Genomic DNA, 19,541 nt, shown 5'->3' with positions numbered 1-19,541 from the left:
AAAAGTTATAGAAAATATAAAAGAAAAGTAAGATTCATCTAATCTATTTTAAATAAATTTCGTCAGCAAAAATAAATAAAACTGTATACAACAACAAATGTTTAAATAGACGAAACCATAGAATCAAATATACGAAACCATGGCTTTTTTTTTTATTTTTTATTATTATTATTAACCAAAACCATGGCTTTTGATAGTTGCGAAATAGATAGATAAATACTCTTGAATGTGTATCATTTGTAACATCATGGTTGAACTTGTGGTGAACTAATAATAAATAATAAATTAATTATAATATATGTATACACAAACTTCTTTCTTTAATAATAAAAATAAATAATAATTAATTAAATTATCTTTAAAAACAAAAAAAAAAAAATCAACTTAGATCCCCCTAGTGTGGTATCAGAATCTGTGTTGTATGAGATGCTGTGCTTGTGTATATCCATAGAGAGAGAGTGACCTATTTGGTGAGAGGAGATAGAATGCTAGCTGAGTCCCATCAAGTCGTCCTTCTTCGAATTAGGGCTTGATTGCTGCTACTAACTTCTGCCACTAAGTTGCCCACTCAACATGCGCAGACCCAACACATGGCTTAAACACATGAGCTCAAAACCCTAATATGCACCAATGATCTGAATTTCAGAAATCAAGGTAAAATCTTAAACCCCCAAATTTCGTATTCACATTTTATCTGACACTCCTGTTATCAATCAACATTTGATCAGATTCGTCAATGTGATTGTTGGTTAAAACAATATTTTGATTTATAAAATTATAAATACGCACGCTTACACGTGTGTGTTTGTGTACATTCTTCAGGTAGTGATCAAAGATGAGCCAACCATCGGTGATCCTTGCAACGGCTAGCTATGATCATACAATCCGATTTTGGGAGGCCAAAAGTGGGAGATGCTATCGAACTATTCAGTACCCAGAATCTGTTAGTAAATCAATCTTTTGTTTTCATGTTCTTTTATATCGTTGTCAACACAATTTTAAAAATATATATGTGTCTATGTATGTGTATATGTATTGTGGATGAAGGAGAAAATAGCTGCTTTGTGGTGGTTATCAACTCGTATAATCTCAGTTTGACATTCCTTAGTTTTGGCATATATAATTGTTAATGAAAATCACTATGTGAAAAATGCTATAGTAGCAAAAGAAGAAGAAGGAAAAAGAAAAAAGAAAACCAAGTGCTAAGAACTCATAGAAATTGAGAAGTTTTGAAATTCGTGGGATGGTTGTTGTCATTTTACTTTGAAATGAAAGGTCAAAATGATGCGCACTCGAGTCTGTTTAAGTTTGTTAATTGTTTATTTGTTAGTCTGGATATATATGTATAGATCAAGGTTGTTAAAATCGGGATTCTACGTAGAATCGTTTTGGGTTCCGTAGAATCGAATCGTGAATCGTAAAATTCTACCAAATTGTGAAAAAATAATTGAAACTAACTTCCTAAACAATAAGATATGTAAAATATAACAATAAGGCCAAAACACACCATATTACATATCCATGACTTCAAATCTCAAATCCTAGTAATATTCTAAAGTCCGAATATAAATAAAAGTAAAAGAAAATATTCCAAAGTTTGAATATAAATAAAAGAGGATGTAACACAAAATAACATAGTCCACAAATCTCAAATCCTAACTCATCCCTCTCCAAAATTAGAAACTAAAATTACATGTCCATAAAGTCATCATTGAACCCTTCAACCAGATAAGAACCAGGGAGAGATCTACCATTCCTCCATGATACAGTATCAAAGTAAATCTGAGAGAGAGAGGAAATGGACTTTTGGAATTCCAAGTATGAAAGACAAACGGAGCAACAGTAAACAGAGCATGAACTGCAGATAAAGATAAAACATAACACGAACAAACTTACTGAACCAGAAAATGAGAGAGAGCGAGATGCCATCAAAGAAATTCTTGCAGTAAAAAATATTACCATGCCAACTGCTACACCATATCTTATGGACAACATATTAAAACATAGCAAACTCGTCTTCATTTATATGGATTCAACTGATAAGAGTACATCTACCAGAACTTAAAGATGATGTTCATACTCCAAGTATTGCATAAATTTCAATAGAAGTGGTCACAGCAGTTCAGCTAGAGCTCAATTAGTCATAGTAAAAGCTCTAAAAAATAGTGATAAAAATTTAAATGGCCAGGTAAACTTAAAACAAAAACTACAGAAATCGGAAAAGATAAAATTAAAAGTAAAATTAAACCATTAATGCAAAAGATTATCAGAACATGATGAATAATTTCTAAGAACAAGTAGATAAAAGGTTAGAATAACAAGGAATAATCAAGGTTAGAACAATCCTAGAATAATCAAGCTACGAAGGGTTATAGAGATTAGAGAAAACTCTTGAAATTTCTTGATCAAGGAAGAAAATAAATATAGAACATACCTGGCCGAACCTGTAAGCTGCTGTATGGATCCGATGATTCCGATCTGCTCGCTATGAGCCTCTGCACTGCCGCCTCCTCTCAGTCCTCACTCCTCTCTGAGATAGGGTTCCCGTTTCTATTTTCTAATTCTATAATAGAGTAGGTTTTGTATTTTATGATTTATAGAATAAATAATTAAATATATAATTTGGTAAATTAAAATAACTTTCTATACAAAATTTGGGCCAGGCTTTGGCCCAAACAACTAAAAGAATAAGGCCCAAAGACAAAATAGTATAAAGGCCCGCCCAAACACACATTTTGGTAGAATCGGTAGAATCGTGTAGAATCGTACGCTTCTACGATTCTACTAACGATTCTACCGATTCTACCCCCGATTCTACCGATTGGGCGATTCTGATCCGATTTGAGTCGATTTTAAGAGCTGAGTCGTAGAATCGCACGATTCTACGACTCAGAATTGCACGATTCTACGATTCAGAATCGCGATTTTAACAACCATGGTATAGATACATACATTGGAAATTTTTTAACCAAGGTTGCAGGATCATATGTCAGACAAATGGGGCGGGTTTTTAAGATCAGGTAAAGAATTGTGTGATTTTACAATAAAAGGGAAAACTATATATAATGATATTTTTGCATCTTGAGAATTTCTTAAAAACAAGCCATGAACGAAAGTAAAACTCTGAAAAATGTCATGGAAAAATGTTTAAGTTTGACTATATTTTCTTACCATTCTACATTATATCAAATTAAAAATAGATTGCAGAAGCATAAGCTCAAATAAATAAATATATATATATATATATATATACTTATCAAATATATATATATATATATATATATATATATATATATAGGAGCATTGGCATGATATATTTGGTCAGGAGCAAGAATATAGTAATTTGTGAATGCTATGGATTTAACTAGACACAACGAGTATCAAACTCTAAAAAAGGGTATGGAAAAATTAAACTTCCAAAAGCTCCCCCTGACGATTTTGGACCATAAGAAAAATGTTTGATTTACGTAAGACTTGCGACGAACCACTCCACTACATGGTATCATATTGCCCGCTTTGGATCCGAACCCGCACGATTTTGTTCTTGAGTTTTACCCCAAAAGTCGTACCAATTGGGAGATAGCACCACCACATATAAGTACTTCACATTTTCCTTACCCAGGCGATGTGGGATTATGCACCTGTAACTCGCCCAGTGGGGTAGCCTGCTAGTGTCTTGCACCCGCCCATAAGATCGCCACAATCACCCCCCCTTGGGCCCAACGTTCCCGTTGGCCACACTGCTGGCTAAGTCAAACTTTGATACCATTTTAACGAACCACTCCACCTCATGGTATGATATTGTCTGTTTTGGGCCTGAGCCCGCGCGATTTTGTTCTTAGGTTTTACCTCAAAATGTCTCGTACCAATTGGATATAGCACCACCACATATAAGTACTTCACATTTCTCTTACCCATGCGATGTGGGATTGTGCACCTGTAGCTCAGTGTGGAAGCCTGTCAGTGCCTCGCACCCGCCCACAAGGTCACCACACTCATTATGGATAAAATTCAAATGAAAAAGTTCATGAATCATCTTTTAATCTTTTATCAATGATCATACGTTACAAGAAATTATTCAACACATGAAAAAGTTTCTTTTGTTAAAACATCTTAGCCACGCTTTGTAACATACTAGTATATAATGTAGGTGAAAAAAAGGAGAAGTTATCACTAAGACTTGCATGGATAAGGGATTGATTTGTTTGAAGCAAAACTTACATGACCTCCTTTGGCAAGAGAGCCTCATGCATTGGGTTTTCCTTTTTAGATCAAAGTTGATGACTTGAAGAGAGTAACTAACCAAAAGAAGGAAGGAAACAACATCAAACAAGGAAATGATTTTAACATATATGTCTTAGTCAGAATATTTAGTGGGTCTCGATCTTTGTTTTATAGTTTCACTTGGGCTCAGCCCCAACTTATCAAAAGCCACATAAGCATTTATGTTATGAGGCTCTACAATAGAATTTATAGACTCACAATTCCTGGATCTTCTAGAAAATTCACTGGGATTCTGCCCTGCTGGATTCAGATTGATTCAGTTCTTTTTGGACTATAAGATCTGAGACTCATAAAACTAAGATTGGGATTTTAATAGCCATGGATATGACATATACTTAAATTCATAGTCATTTACTATTTTCCAATAAATGTTTGTTTGATTTTCCAATTGCAGTTGAAGCCTGAGTGTTGGATATGCTATATTTTAAACTAACTATAAGAGTGTTATGGAAACCCCTTAATAAAAAAGCAAAATGAGGAAAAGAAAGGAAAGGAAAGAAGTTATACAAAATATTAACTTTCTATAAAGGATCATTAATACAAAATATTAACTTTCTATAAAGGATCATTACTTTACATTGCTTTTAATTTGAAACCTTTTTCCTTGAAGCTCCAAATTGGTTAAATGTGGGAGGAAAAAAAATCATAATGTTTATTTCTTGGATTTCTTCTTAGTTGTGACCCATACAATTTAATACCTCCTGAGAACCTACTGTGACACTATGGTTTTGTAAGTGGGCTTATCTACAGCAGTTCAATTGAGCTGACTGCATGACCATTTCCGCCATTGTTACCCTGCCATTCAGCTGCTCACACAACAATTATTGTAATATCAGTGCCAACACCACCACCAAACCTGCTCCTACTGCTACTACCTGATTTATAAAGTCTATTTCCCTCAAGAAAAAAAAAAATTTAATAAAAATAATTGATGAAATTTGCTCAAACTTTTTTCGTGTGCCTGACGCACTTGTTTTCATAACATATACCTCAAAATCTTGTACTGAAACACTAAATGTTAAATCCTTTTCCTGCAAATCCTTTTCCTAACTACTTGGGTTGGTTATGAGTAGTTTTTCTCGCCATTCTTCTCTATTTAAGGATATATTGATAGGATCAATTACGCAAACATAAGGCTCTAAGCCACGATACAAGCAGAGTTGTTCTAAATATTAAATACACTAATCATAATTACTTATGATTATATCCCATTTCATGTTTAGCATCTGTATTTCAGTGTCATGGAGAAGTATTTTTTCTTGAAACTTAGTTGTCGAGTCAATTCCAGAATTTTTAGTTTGGTAACTTTTTGTGAGTTCCGGGGATTTCATTAAGCAGAGACACAAAAGTTTCTAAGTTCTAACTATATTTCTGTTTAAGAGTAATATAAATTGATGAATCATATGAGGTTTTCAGTTTGTCTTTGTTGAATCTGATTCACCATTTTATGCTTACAGCAAGTTAATCGGCTTGAAATAACCCCAGACAAAGGGTACCTGGCTGCTGCGGGAAATCCTCACATTCGATTATTTGATGTTAATTCAAACAGCCCTCAGCCTGTATATCACTACCACCTTCTTGTTTTGTATTACATTTTTTCAATTTTTAAACATTTATGGGTATTATATTCAATCTTCCATCAGCTGATTAAAATCTTATCTTTATCCCTATGGCAGGTTATGAGCTACGATTCACATACTAACAATGTTATGGCAGTGGGGTTTCAGTGTGATGGAAATTGGATGTATTCAGGTTCTGAAGATGGCACAATAAAGATTTGGGATTTGAGGTATATTAAAGATCACATGCAAATCTATGGTCGTGTTTTGTTTTATTTTTATGCCCTTAGTGGATGTAAATTTAGATCTATCTTTTTGAATGAGATTAGGGCTCCAGGTTGTCAGAGGGAATATGAAAGCCGTGCAGCTGTTAACACGGTTGTCTTACACCCAAATCAGGTTAGGCTATATATATATATTTAATGCATGTATCTTCCTTCTAAAATTGTAGAAAGAGTTTTTTGATTACCAGAAAGGCGTCAGAAAATAAATGAAAACTTGAAATCTTATCATTAAATAACTTAAAATTGGACTGGTTTTTGGAAGTTCTCAAGGTTCTTTTATTTTCTGAGGGCTAAATTGGAATTTCATTTGCAATTAAAATTCATACTGAATTAATAAGCTTCTTGTATTTGGTTCGTGCCAACTTGTGTTCTTGTATATTTAAACTGGGATTTGTATATCTTGGTACAGTTCAGAACTGTTTTAGGTAAATATGGAAAAGTGTACCAACCAAAAAATATATATGGAAAAAGTGTGTGGGTTAACATGTTCTCTGAGTGGTTGGAAGAAAACGAAATGGCACTGATGTGATTCAATTTTGAAGCAGCTGTCACTATTTGTGCTTTCTCTAGCAGTCAGTATCTTCATGGAACTGCTTTTTGGAAGCAAATTGTGCCTGTTTTTGTCGATCAGTGCCCATATTCAAGTAAACTGGCTGAGTGAAATGTTCTGGTTAATCATGCAATGACCAAATTTATTATCTGAATTTGAAGTTCTTGAGCTTTGACAAATGCTAACAAATGCCTTGTAGGCCTATTGCAATGGGATTTTATTTTTGGTAAATTACACTCACCTATACCTTACCTCCCCTATTGATTAAAAAATTACATTGACCTCCCTCGGGCTTAGTAATTTTTAACATATTCTTCCCCCATGTTAACGGTCCACAGAGTTAAAGGATGGATTCTGCTTATGTCAGTAAAATTAAATTACAAAATACCAGATTTGTTCTTGTCTTTTCACTTTTACTCCAACAATTTTCAACTAAAATAATATCCTAACCGTTAAGGGCAAAAAAATTAAAATCACAATTCCTCTTAACATCGTCCAACAGTAATGTCTGACAGGAGAGGCTCTGTAATTTCTTAATCAACGGGGTGGCCAGGGGAGGTAGTGTGATTTAGCCTTTTTCATGTGAAATTTTCTTTCACTGTTTGTTCAATACACCTAAATTTCATACCATGCTGCTTTAGGTTGTTGGTAAATGCATTTTTATCACTGTACGTTTTTGGTTTTGCAGAGCGAATTGATATCTGGGGACCAAAATGGCAATATTCGTGTGTGGGATTTGACAGCAAATTCATGCAGCTGTGAGTTGGTATGTACTGAGATTCTGCATTCTTACAGAGTTATCATTTCCATTTTAAGTATTTTTGTGAGTGGTTTTCACTAGTTAACTTACATGCTTGGTTATAGTGGAAGACTTTGTTGCAATTTGAAAATTTTGTAAAAGTGACCATGCATTGAATTGGTGTCATTCAATCAATGGGTGTAAAGCACAGGCTTCTTGAATGAATTGTGTGCATTGAAAAGCTCTGGCTTCCTATTTGCTGTTCCATTTATGGACTCTCTCTCTCTAAGAAAGAAAAAATTAGATGTGTCATCTTTGTCTTGACCATGGCGTAAACCCAGGTGCCTGAAGTAGATACAGCTGTAAGGTCTTTAACAGTAATGTGGGATGGGAGCTTGGTTGTCGCCGCAAACAACCGCGGAACATGTTATGTTTGGCGCTTGTTGCGAGGAAACCAGGTAATTATGTCATGGACATTGATTTTTATGTTATTTTAACTTTGCAACTGAGTTAATAAAATGTCATTGAAACCTAATATGTGTTCTCTTGCAGACTATGACCAATTTTGAGCCACTTCATAAGCTACAGGCACATGATGGATACATCCTTAAATGTCTACTTTCACCCGAGTTCTGTGACCCCCGCCGGTTAGATTTCCATAGAATTACTTAATTCTCTAAAAAAAATTCAGCATCAAATTTTATTTTGTTTTTTTCAATGTAAACTTCCATCATTCGCCAGTACTCTTTAGTATATTAAGACGTTTTGAAATATTTCTTTCAAATTTGTGTTTTCTAGATATCTGGCCACCGCATCTTCTGACCAAACTGTCAAGATATGGAATGTAGATGGTTTCACCTTAGAGAAAACTCTAATAGGTACGTATAATAACTTCATTTGAAAGGTAATTTTGTTTTGCTTACTTTCGGAAAACAGATGTTCATCATCAAGCTATTTGTAATATCAATCTTATTGGTGTATTTCCAGGACATCAACGCTGGGTTTGGGACTGTGTTTTCTCTGTAGATGGTGCCTATCTCATCACAGGTATATATTGTTGGCTTTTGCTCTGATACCACTTTCTGACTTTACTCTAATACCACTTTGTTGGAAATAGTGGCGTAGATACACATACAACACTATAATATTTGGAAGAGAATGATATGGAGGAATACTTGGAAAATTATTTTTATTCCACTTCTAATTCATATTCTAAAATGACTAAAGTACATGATTATATAGGCCTCACATATGTATGCATAACCATGACATTGAAAGGCCTAATTACATCTATTATTCCCACTAACATAACCATTAGTAGCATAACTCCCACTAACATAATATTTAGGAGACTTAATTCCCATACCTCTTAGTCTTACATAACCTTCTCCATCAAGACCATTTACTACCCCACTAACATGAAATGCACACATGCATCATGTATACCAAATACTTGAAAATATAATTACAACTAAAATTCTAAAATCAAGTTTATTTTCAACACCCCCCTTTAAACTTGATTTTGTAACTTGAAAGTAAACTTCTTATTGATCTTGGGGGCTCGATCAAAAGTTTGTTACTTTGTCTTGATTTCCACCTCCTTCAATTGCAACAATCTTCTTGGCCATTTCCATTGATGTGTATGGCTTGTGAAAAATCTTCAAATGCTTGTTTGATGTCTTTACATAATCATATATCATCCTCTTTATATAAACGCACCATCTATCTTTTTTCTTCTTGAATCTTTTATGACTCTTCAACTTCACATATGTTTCTTCTTTAGAGTCAAAAAATAACTCCATATTCACCCAACCTGTGTCAATTACAAAACTCTCCAAACCATTTTTCAAAAAATAATTTGAGAAATTATTATCATCTTGAGCTTCAATCTCATACTTCGTTAGAATAACTTTCTCCAAAAGTTCATCATTCTCCACAATATGAACACAATTATCATAATATTTGATTTTGCTTTCCAATTGAGATGAATATGAAAAAATCAAAATTTTATCAAATAAGTTATATCTAACTTCTTTGAAATTGGAATTTGGAACCATACCTGAAACTGTTAACTCACCAATTTCATTAACTTTTGCCTCTTCTTTAGCACTTTCTTCTTCTTTAATTTCTCTTTTCACTTCAATCTCATCCACTTTTTCAATCTCTTCTTTAACACCTTTCTTTATCTCTTCCTTATTCTCTATTTCACTCTGGCCTTTAACTTTTGAATCTTCAATTTCTTCAACTTCATTTGTGTTGTACGCCTCTTCATTTTCCACAAATTTCTCCTCAAGACTTTCATAATCAGCCTTCGTAAACTCATCATCCTCAATGCATTGTACCCAGTACTCCATGGGTCGTGATTCACTTCTATGATTGGAAACGATGGTCTCGATCATCTTCCAAACACAACTTGGAGTTTTGGACTCTCCAAAATATCCCTAAATTTCTTGATGTATTACTTTCTGCAACACTACCAATGCCTTTTCTTCTTTCTTTTCTCGAAACTTGTTAGACATGTCATTCTTTGGCTCTAATCCAACAACATCCCACAAATCACATGCTTTGAGGTATGAAGTCATGATGATTCTCATTCTCCTGTAATTAGAGAACATCATCTTCTCACTAAGAAAATACATTTTCTCCCCTTCATCATCATCAAGGAGAAACATGTTTTTCTCAAATGTTGAACCTTTTAGGATCAACTTCGTCAGGCCTTCAGGATCGTCTAGGCTCTGAATATGAAATCTGGCTCTGATATGTTGAAACCTAGCTCTGATACCACTTTGTTGGCTTTTGCTCTGATACCACTTTCTGACTTTACTCTTATGCCACTTTGTTGGAAATAGTGGCGTAGATACACACACAACACTATAATATTTGGAAGAGAATGATATGGAGGAATACTTGGAAAATTATTTTTATTCCACCTCCAATTCATATTCTAAAATGACTAAAGTACATGATTATATAGGCCTCACATATGTATGCATAATCATGACATTTAAAGGCCTAATTACATCCATTATTCCCACTAACATAACCATTAGTAGCATAACTCCCACTAACATAGTATTTATGAGACTTAATTCCCATACCTTTTAGTCTTACATAACCTTCTCCATCAAAACCATTTACTACCCCACTAACATGAAATGCACACATGCATCATGTATACCAAATACTTGAAAATACTAATTACAACTAAAATTCTAAAATCAAGTTTATTTTCAACATATATGACTATAGAATTATAGGAAAAGTTGAAATGGTAATTTTCACCATAATAAGCACCTTGTTCATTATAGCCTGGTAATACAAAATCATGATATATTTATTGGGTCCAGGCTACAACGCAACTTTAAAAAGTTTCTCGTTTTATTCCATCCACCCACTCGATTTATGTTCTGTTTTCCTCTTTATTAAGGGTTGTAGTTTAGTCGTAATTATGTTATTATGTGTTTTTTACTAGTCAGAAAGAAAATAAATAAATACACACACACACACACATGCACATTTCGTACCTAATACATCTCAGTGATTAATCTCGGTGGTTGAATATTAGGATGATGTCATATCTTCTGACCATCTAATCGCATTTCTGGACAGATCATGAAAGTACTCATTGTAATTTGATGCTCTATACCATCTGATTTCACCATGTTTCTACATGCTTTAGAAAAAGTGTGCTGATATATTGAAAAAATCAGGTGGTTCGAAGTTCTGGATAACTTGAATCTTTTTCTTTTTAATTTATGAAATGCGGCTTACGTTAGGTTGAAGACATGCCTTACTTTTACTTTTCAAAAAAAAAAAAGACATGCCTTGCTTCTAGTCACCGCACTCAAGAACTACTTCAGATTTGAAGCTCAGTTTTAATTTGTCTCGTACTGAAAACTTCCCCATCTACTGCATGTTATGTATCTGCAACTTTTTATCTGTGTAGCTTCATCTGATACAACAGCAAGACTTTGGTCCATGTCAACTGGCAAAGATATTAGAGTATATCAAGGGCATCATAAAGCAACAATTTGCTGTGCTCTCCATGACGGAGCTGAACCCTCTCAATGCTGAACCCGGAATTAGGCTTTTCTTTTGTCTGAGTTGAGTTGTCTCTGATACTAACAAAATGTTTGGTAGAGTTGCTGAAATTGTACAACTTTTATGGTTCTTAGCCGTTTAAGAGTGCTGCTTGGGGTTCCCAATCTTTAGCTTTTTGGATGCTTGGCCAAGCATCAGATTTTCAGTGTATATATGCTTACATTTAAATAGCTTCACAGAGAAACAGATTTTGAGAATAGGCGGTTCTCATATATTTTTTCTTTTTGCAAATTATATTGCATCAGCAAAGTGAACTGCGCAAGAAACCCTAAGAGCTCTTCTCCCAGCCCTAGCTTCTTGGATTTATGACGGTCAAGAATAAATCTCCATAAAACCTTCTAGTGGCGAGGAGAAACTGTTCCTCCCTTGATCTGTTTGAGATGGTAACAACAAATATGTGTTGTTAAGTTGCGAGTAGTGTTGAGATTTTTATTTAGGATAATCACACCTATGGATTATTTAATAGACATGTCAACAAAATTGAATAGGCCATAAACTAAAGCAGCTGAAAAGGAAAGGAGGAAGAAATGTGGCTAGATTTTTATTTTATTTTTTTCGGTTGAACTTATCTTCATCATAAGCTCCTGAAAGTGGTATTAATCTGACCTTGTTAAATAACACAAGAAACGCATCAGTATCAAATTAATTAATTATACTTCTTTTACCAAGTCAATAAATCCTGGAATCCAAATTTTCTTCAGGTATATCAAGATCAAGCATAGGTCCTGGAATCTTCATTTCTTCTTCCCGTATATTATCCGAGAATTTCGACACGAGTCTCGCATCCAACATATGATCATCAAGATCACCCCGGAATCTCTTTTTGAAGGACTTGATTTTTCTTTTCCATTCGTCTTTATTTTTAACCTGACACGATACGGTTTCCATATTTTGCTAGTCGGAAAGAAGTTTTCTTTAGGTATATCATCAGGTACAAAAATTTACAACTCAGGGCAGTTGAACATGAAAATTTTGCAAAATAAAAATAAATAACATAATTGATCAACAAGTGATAAATTGATATTGCATACAATCTGTCAATTGGTACAAAAATTTACAACTGGAAATTTTTTCCTATTCAATAAAACAAGGGTAAGCAAGACGAATGCAAGTAGTTTACAAAATGAAAACTATAGATGAAGAGGCCAATACCATGAAAGATTTGCAAAACAAGAATGTCATCTACTGCTGCTTATCTTGTCCCATTCCTGAAGGTTCTACCCCTTCCTTGGGCTTTGCTGGGGCAACTTTAGCAGGGGTCGAGTGTTCTGATTGAGAAAATTGAATCAATATTTGCATAAGTACCGTAACAATGGCCAAGCCAATTGCTGAGAATGTGAGACCCTTCCATGAAGATAGAAGCGAAAACCATTGGAAGAGTTTTAAAGCTCCAAAAATAAGTAGGCAAAGCCAAGAGATAACGACCTGTATTGCAAATAAGTCGGCATTTTGTTCAAGAGTTGGCAATCCCAAAAAAGTGGGGTGGGGGAAGGAGGGGCAAAAGTTTTTGCTGGTATGGCTAATTTAAGAGAACAAAAGACCCTACCAAAAAAGACTTTACTGGCCGGCCGGTGTCTTGCAATTCTTGGTTGCTGAAGGTGTCCTCGGCTATATGCTTGTCCAATAATTTATCCTGGTAGAGAACCATTATGTTGAATGCAACCAGATAAATTATTCATACTTTAGAAATCAAGAATCTAAAACAGTGTAAAGTTCATAATGTATGCATATACTTGTGTGTATATCTTCTAGCTCAAAATACCATTCTAACCAAATGAAGGCAAAAGAACACAACAGAGTTGAATGCTGAGCATTCAGCTAACTATATACAAGTTAATGACAAGAAAGAAAAATGTGCACCTTGGCCAAAAATACATCCCTACACCATTGTGCAACAGTATCATCTGTTTCAGGCAAATCCTTCATCAAATGCCGCTTGAGGTGCACATGCACCTGCAAAACAAGTATATCATTAACACATCCAAATGCTATTCACTTCCACCAGACAAAATCCGATACTACATGAAGGGGGAAAAAAGTCATTACTCGGTGTGGTTCCCGCCACACCAGTCTTTGAAGGTTTTAGGAGCGGTGGACTAGATACAAACCTAACCTTTGGAATTATTACTTACCAAAAAAAAAAAAAAAAGCCCAAATATTTTACCAGTGCACTAAGCAACAACCCAAAAGAAATATCTAGAAAACAGATAGGAAACCCCAGACTCTGAAGTAGCAGCTATGCGCACATTTATTTATTATTCTTGTGATAGGTAGCTTGTGCCATGTTTTATGCATGAGAACTCATCTAATTTTCTGTTATTTTCAACGACAAACTACGTAATTGCGTCACATAATAACCTTGATGATTTGAAGACAAGAAACAAGCACAAAGATAACTGCAAATCACTTTTAAGTGATATCATACATGCAAACTACTTGTCAACCATTTAGAGTTCAGGTTCTATAAGCTTACCACAGATGACTGCCCCTTGAAGAGTCTTAGCATTGTAGGTGCAGGTGAACTTTTAGGAATAACAACTGTTACATCATAAATGGCTGGAACAAAGGAGCGCATATGACTCACTGCAGAAACAAAACCCTGAAAGCAACATATTAATTTAATAAGATTCTTCAGGCCAAAACCAAGTCGTATGTGTAAATTTGGAGCACAAATGTTGGTTAGTAATGCAATGCCAGAACTGCACAATTCAACTAACAGTACTATCCATCTTACAATATAAAGGAATGTGGGCTGTAAATAGCAGCAGTCCCATCTTAATACAAACACTGTCAGTAATTCAATCTAATCCAAAAGAGAAAGACATGCAGTGCAAGAACTACGCAAGTTACAATTGACAACAGAATGGAGGAGCAGCTGTCGAGTAACAGCATTCCCATCTACATCTTTTAGTTTGCATCCTAGATGACCAAGATGAGCAGCTTATACACAAGCGACTTATTGAACTTGATTATAAATCCAAATCAAACACAATATAGAAGGAACAACATCCCAACTACCAATATTGGCCACGATACTCTTGTCAAACTTCATGTAATGGAAACTGGCCTCAAGAAACCCAACAGAATTTCTGAAATACCAATCACCATGACATCACCACCAAAACTCATTTAGTCATATACTGCTCTTTCACCCTAAAATCATTAAGTTCAAATGACAGTAAAAATTATAGAAATCTAATGTTAACCTTCAAAGTACTGATAGGACTAATTCAAGTTGTCTAAACTGGAACAATGTCGTGCTTTCTGAAATATCAGTTTTTCTGGCAAGAAGTTCTAGCGAGAAAAATAGTTCATATACAGAAGAGAAGAAAAAACGAAAGAACACCCATTCAGGGGGAGAGAGAGAGAGAAGAAAAGATAAAGAAAGAAATCCAAGTGTAATCCATAAAATAAATCTCGGAAGGTTAGAGTCTTCAAGTCTAGCAACAAACTAAAATCAGTGCAAATATCACAAGTTCACATACTTCCATTCGGTAATTCAAAATAAAAAATGATGCTTCTTAGACCATAATGTGGTAATAAAGTTGTTCATAATTCAAAGGCAACAAAAGGAAATTATGGGCAAATAATAATCAAATTCTATTCCAGTAGAATCTGAAATAGAATTCTAACCTTAGTACGAGGAATCAAAACATTCCTAGGAACAGGCAACCCCGTGGAAGTAGCATACTCTTGAGCTGCTAAAAGCTTTGCCTGTGTAAAGCGCGTTCCCTCTACAAAAAGTGCCAACCAAAAGGGACGAGGGAAATCGCTAAGCCTTTGAATACCTAACTGCAGATACAATCCCATAAATTTCAAATAAGATTGATTAGGGAACCAAAACTGTTACGGAAAACACAGTGAACCAAGCAACAATTACGAAACTAGACAGAAAAATAAACACACCAGACAGATTTATATGTGGTTTGACAAAGCCTACGTCCACGGTAGAGATCCGGCGAAAGTCTTCACTATGTGTAAAATCAGATATTACAAGTTTTTCAGCCCCTCACTCTTAATTCTGTACGAATTTCTTGTCTCCCACAACCAACTCCAAACCCTAAACGCCCTTATATATTGGTCTACAAGAGAGTACTCATTAGGGTCTACGACCCATGAGCAAAAACGGGTCAATTTTTTTCCTCGGGGCCAAGCCCCCGAACCCCCAAACTTTGGTGGGCTTGGGCCCACACAAAGCTCAACAAACGGGTCGTCAGGTCTCAACGCGACCCGACACCAAATTCGTGCCACAACATCACAAAAACCAACCATCTAAACAAGCAAAACACAAGAGACAAATAACTAGGGAATTAGAGATAGTGAGATGTATGTATACTAGCACGCATTAACATAAATTTCACAAATGTAAAACAAACACATACTTTTAATGTGCTTTCATCCTTGGCCCAGCTTCTTTCAAGAAAGAGATACTCAGAAAACCACATCGACCAACCTATAACCTGCATATATTGGGCAAAGAGTCAAAAGACTTAACGTTTCCATATGTATATTTGAAGGTTCAAGTGCTCAAAAAGTGATAAGCAGGAAGAAAAGAGTACAATGAGAAGATATATGAATTACGAAAACAACTTGCGCAAAATCAAATACTCAAATGTTCCAAAAATAAGACCAATATAACACAAAGTTGAAATTATTAGTGCCAATGAGAACCCCCGGCTGGCCCTCTCTCCCTCAATCACCGTTAATTTATTTTATCAAAATTTTGGAGTCAATCTCCCTCCCTTATGGTATCCAATAACTAGAAATAACCAAGTTCCATGACACTCATCACTATTCCAAATTCACAAATTGACAATACAGAAAATAGAAAATTGGAACTCCATTGAGAACTATATGGCTACAGTCCAAATATAATTATTTAAATTCAAAGAATCCACTTCACATGACATTAACAGAACTTGTCAAGTTAGAAACTTAGAATTCTTACCGGAAGAAATTTTGATGTTTTCTTCATTACAGCTAATGTGCTACCGAGGCAACCTGATCGCTGTTATAAGAAAATTGCTAATCAATAAGCAGAGCACATAACGGGAGAGAGAAAAAAAAAAAAAAAAAAAAGAACACCTGAGCACTGTTATGCATATGTGCTAATGTAAACAAGTCTCTCTCTTGTGCATGTGTATACGTGTAACAAAATCAGAAGTAGAATAAGCACCTGAGCCAAAACCCATCCGACAAGCCAATCAATGTCACTTCTGTGATTAGACACGACAAGTGCGTGTTCTTTTCCTGGAAATTTTACCACAATAAGCCAATACAATAAGCTGCAGAAGACTGTTTACCCTCTCATATTCAATGGAAACCTAATCACTCAACCAAAAAAAATTTTGGCCTTACCCATCAGTTGAAAGGTTTCTGAATCTGTGTACAGCTTAATCTGTAACCAGAAATATTCCAATAATCAATGTCAGAACTTGCATACCACACATTCAATCATAAAATCCCATATCATAAGTAATGTCTCTCTCGCTATACTATAAGTTTTAGTATAGTATCTTTTCTTTTCGTGTTTGTGTACTAATTTATTCCTTTTAATTAAGTGTCCCTACTCATGCTTACAGAAACAAGGGGAAAGAAACGAAAAGAAGTCTAGATGCTCACTAGAACAACTTTCTCTTTGGTCCTTAGTTTAATACTCCCATATTTGACCCACATACAGGTCAACCTTGCTAGCTCGGAAGTGAATTTTACAAATGAAAACATTAAGGTTAACGGTCTTACTAAGTGTGTGTAACAAGAGGACAAAGATAGAATAGAAAAAGAAAATGAAAAACAGATGCAATGATAGAGAAACGAAAAAGAATTTGAGCAAGTGCAAGAGAAATAGATAAGAAATGGAGCATTAGAAAATGAGAGCTCCTAATAAAACAGATCACACATTGGTCTACCATTGAAAGAAATTACCAAATGCTGAACAATGGTAAGCGCATTCAAGCATGGATCAAAAAATTAGAATACCACGAAATTGATGAAATAAAATAATCTAAGGAGAAGTTATCACCTTAACCCCCGCCCACCAATCAATGAGCCATACGAGCTCCAGCCACAGTAACTCTGCCACCACTCTATTAATCCTTCTGTATGTATTTTTCGACCATGGTCTAACAATGACAAAGAAAATTGCCTGAAAAAGAAAGGTAGGTTTGCAATACATCAAGTTCAGCAATTCAATGTGTCTCCAAGCACAACCAAACCCAACCCCACCCCATCTCCCAAGCACATCAAAAAAAAAAAAAAAAAAAAAAATCGATATATGGGAGGGAAAGAGAGAGAGGGGTAATGTGTATTGTTAGGACCTCAAATGAACCAAAAAAAAATACACCTAGAAATTATATGCAAGTTCACCAATCATTTCTACTTGAAGAAACTACTTAACAAATGTTAGAACAACACACAACTAGAATTCTATGGACAGATAAACTACTTCAAAATTCATTCAAAAAATCCAAGAAACCCGTCGAAACCCTCACTAGAAATACCCAAAAAAAAAAAAAAAACAGATCTAATTAGCTCCATCCAATCAAATCTACACAGACAAACACATCGAATTGGAAACATTGATTACCTGAATAAGATTGATGACGAGGCCAGAGAGTAGAAAGAGAACGCCCACCGGGACGATAACAGCTGCCGCCGCAATCGCCATTGCTGAGCACCCAGGACTGGGAAGCAGTTAAATTATAGAGAGAGAATGAATGGAGGGGGATTTCTAGAGAGAGATCATATAAATACACAAAAAGAAAAAAAAAAAATTTGAGATCATCTATAAATATGAATATGTATGTATATACACAATGATCATATATATGGGGAGAGATAAATAATAATAAGTGTTAGTGATGATGATACAGATGAGAGTGTCAGGCAGGCAATAAACGGCTTTAAATGCCGTCTCCAATTTCAAGGTAGACGGAGAGAGCAGTTTCCGGCTTTGGACGGGCACAAAGGGCCGCCTTCTCACAGTCCTATCTCATCAAAACTATTTCACACCGTCCGATTCTTTCTGTCTCTAGTTCCTTTTCAATTTAAAAAATAATACTTAGAGATTAAAAAAATAAAAATAAAAATCTGATTGATTTTTAATATATTTATACTTTTAAAAAAACAAAACCCAAATTCTTATCTTACTAGTTAGTAATATCCCACATTTTATTTTTTATTATTTATTTATTTATTTATTTTAACTCCGAACTTCCCAAGACACAGCCCTTATGGGCCCTACCTTGAAGCACCAAACTGGGGATACGATAGCCTGCCCCACGGCTGCAATATCAGATAAGTCGACGAAGCTAGAGGCTTGGTAGAGGACTCGAACCCTGACATCCTGTGTGTTGTTATCATATAACATACCTTTTTTTACCATAACTACATATAACATAAAATGTTATGTTAGAAGTTTAATTGAATTGTAATTATTTAACGTGATTAATATAAATTTTATCTTTAACAGAAAAAGAATAAAAATATGTTATATATTTCTTAATAGAAAGAATCTTCCAAGAAGATATATATAATAATTTAAGTTTATATTAGAGTTTGGATTCAATAATTATAAGTTTTGTTATTTTTTTATATTAAAAAATTACTTTTAAAATACACAAAGCAGCCAAATAAACTAACAAATAAGCAGCTATTTAATTCAAGATAAAATCACAAATTAAAATTGGTGAAGTATAACATTTTCCATATATATATTGATGGATTAGGCGAAGATTTTAAAATTACAGATGCACTCTTGAGGTGGAGGTGGTAGTAGAAGAAATTATTTATGATGTATTTGCTAATGAGGTGAAGCAGGAAGTTGCCTTTTCTTCTACTTATTATTATTATTTTTCCTTAATTGTTGGGAAATGACAATTACCTGTTTTTTTTTTTTTACTTCAAGGAAAGGAGATGAAAATTTCACTCTACAAAGGTTAATGGTGTTTTCAAACTGAGAAAGGTAAATTATAATGATCTACCCTCTACTTAATTTTTAGAGAAAAAAAAAAAAAAAAAGGTTA

At 34.6% G+C, this 19,541-nt stretch overlaps 2 protein-coding genes across 4 annotated transcripts; one reads left to right on the top strand and one right to left on the bottom strand.

Moving 5' to 3' along the window:
* The first annotated feature begins 401 nt into the window (after positions 1–401).
* Positions 402–12,786, top strand: LOC132313618 (target of rapamycin complex subunit LST8-1). 2 transcript variants are annotated; one of them, XM_059812471.1, is made up of 11 exons: positions 402–654; positions 823–943; positions 5,742–5,843; positions 5,961–6,073; positions 6,173–6,242; positions 7,366–7,443; positions 7,758–7,874; positions 7,969–8,063; positions 8,215–8,294; positions 8,404–8,463; positions 12,219–12,786. In XM_059812471.1, exons 2-11 carry the CDS (start codon positions 836–838, stop codon positions 12,311–12,313), a joined length of 918 nt encoding a protein of 305 aa, XP_059668454.1. In that variant the 5' UTR covers positions 402–654; positions 823–835; the 3' UTR covers positions 12,314–12,786. The 2 variants fall into 2 exon arrangements, with proteins under 2 accessions (XP_059668454.1, XP_059668453.1); XM_059812470.1 differs by lacking the exon at positions 12,219–12,786 and adding an exon at positions 11,363–11,714 and having other exon boundaries at positions 405–654.
* LOC132313617 (1-acyl-sn-glycerol-3-phosphate acyltransferase 2-like) lies at positions 12,488–18,542 on the bottom strand. 2 transcript variants are annotated; one of them, XM_059812467.1, is made up of 11 exons: positions 18,104–18,542; positions 17,540–17,662; positions 16,876–16,915; positions 16,694–16,767; positions 16,466–16,525; positions 15,900–15,977; positions 15,151–15,309; positions 13,991–14,116; positions 13,378–13,470; positions 13,064–13,150; positions 12,488–12,942 (listed from the first exon to the last, which is right to left on the bottom strand). In XM_059812467.1, the coding sequence occupies exons 1-11, from the start codon at positions 18,182–18,184 to the stop codon at positions 12,700–12,702; spliced, it is 1,164 nt and encodes a 387-aa protein (XP_059668450.1). In that variant the 5' UTR covers positions 18,185–18,542; the 3' UTR covers positions 12,488–12,699. The 2 variants fall into 2 exon arrangements, with proteins under 2 accessions (XP_059668450.1, XP_059668451.1); XM_059812468.1 differs by having other exon boundaries at positions 12,488–12,785.
* Positions 18,543–19,541: the final 999 nt, after the last annotated feature.

Source organism: Cornus florida, unplaced genomic scaffold (assembly GCF_030987335.1).
Source record: "Cornus florida cultivar Cherokee Brave unplaced genomic scaffold, ASM3098733v1 CherokeeBrave_3.0.0_Hap2_Chr06, whole genome shotgun sequence".
NCBI classification, from domain to species: Eukaryota; Viridiplantae; Streptophyta; class Magnoliopsida; order Cornales; family Cornaceae; genus Cornus; species Cornus florida.
Note: the sequence above shows the minus strand (reverse complement) of the source record. Positions and strands in the feature narration are given on the sequence as shown.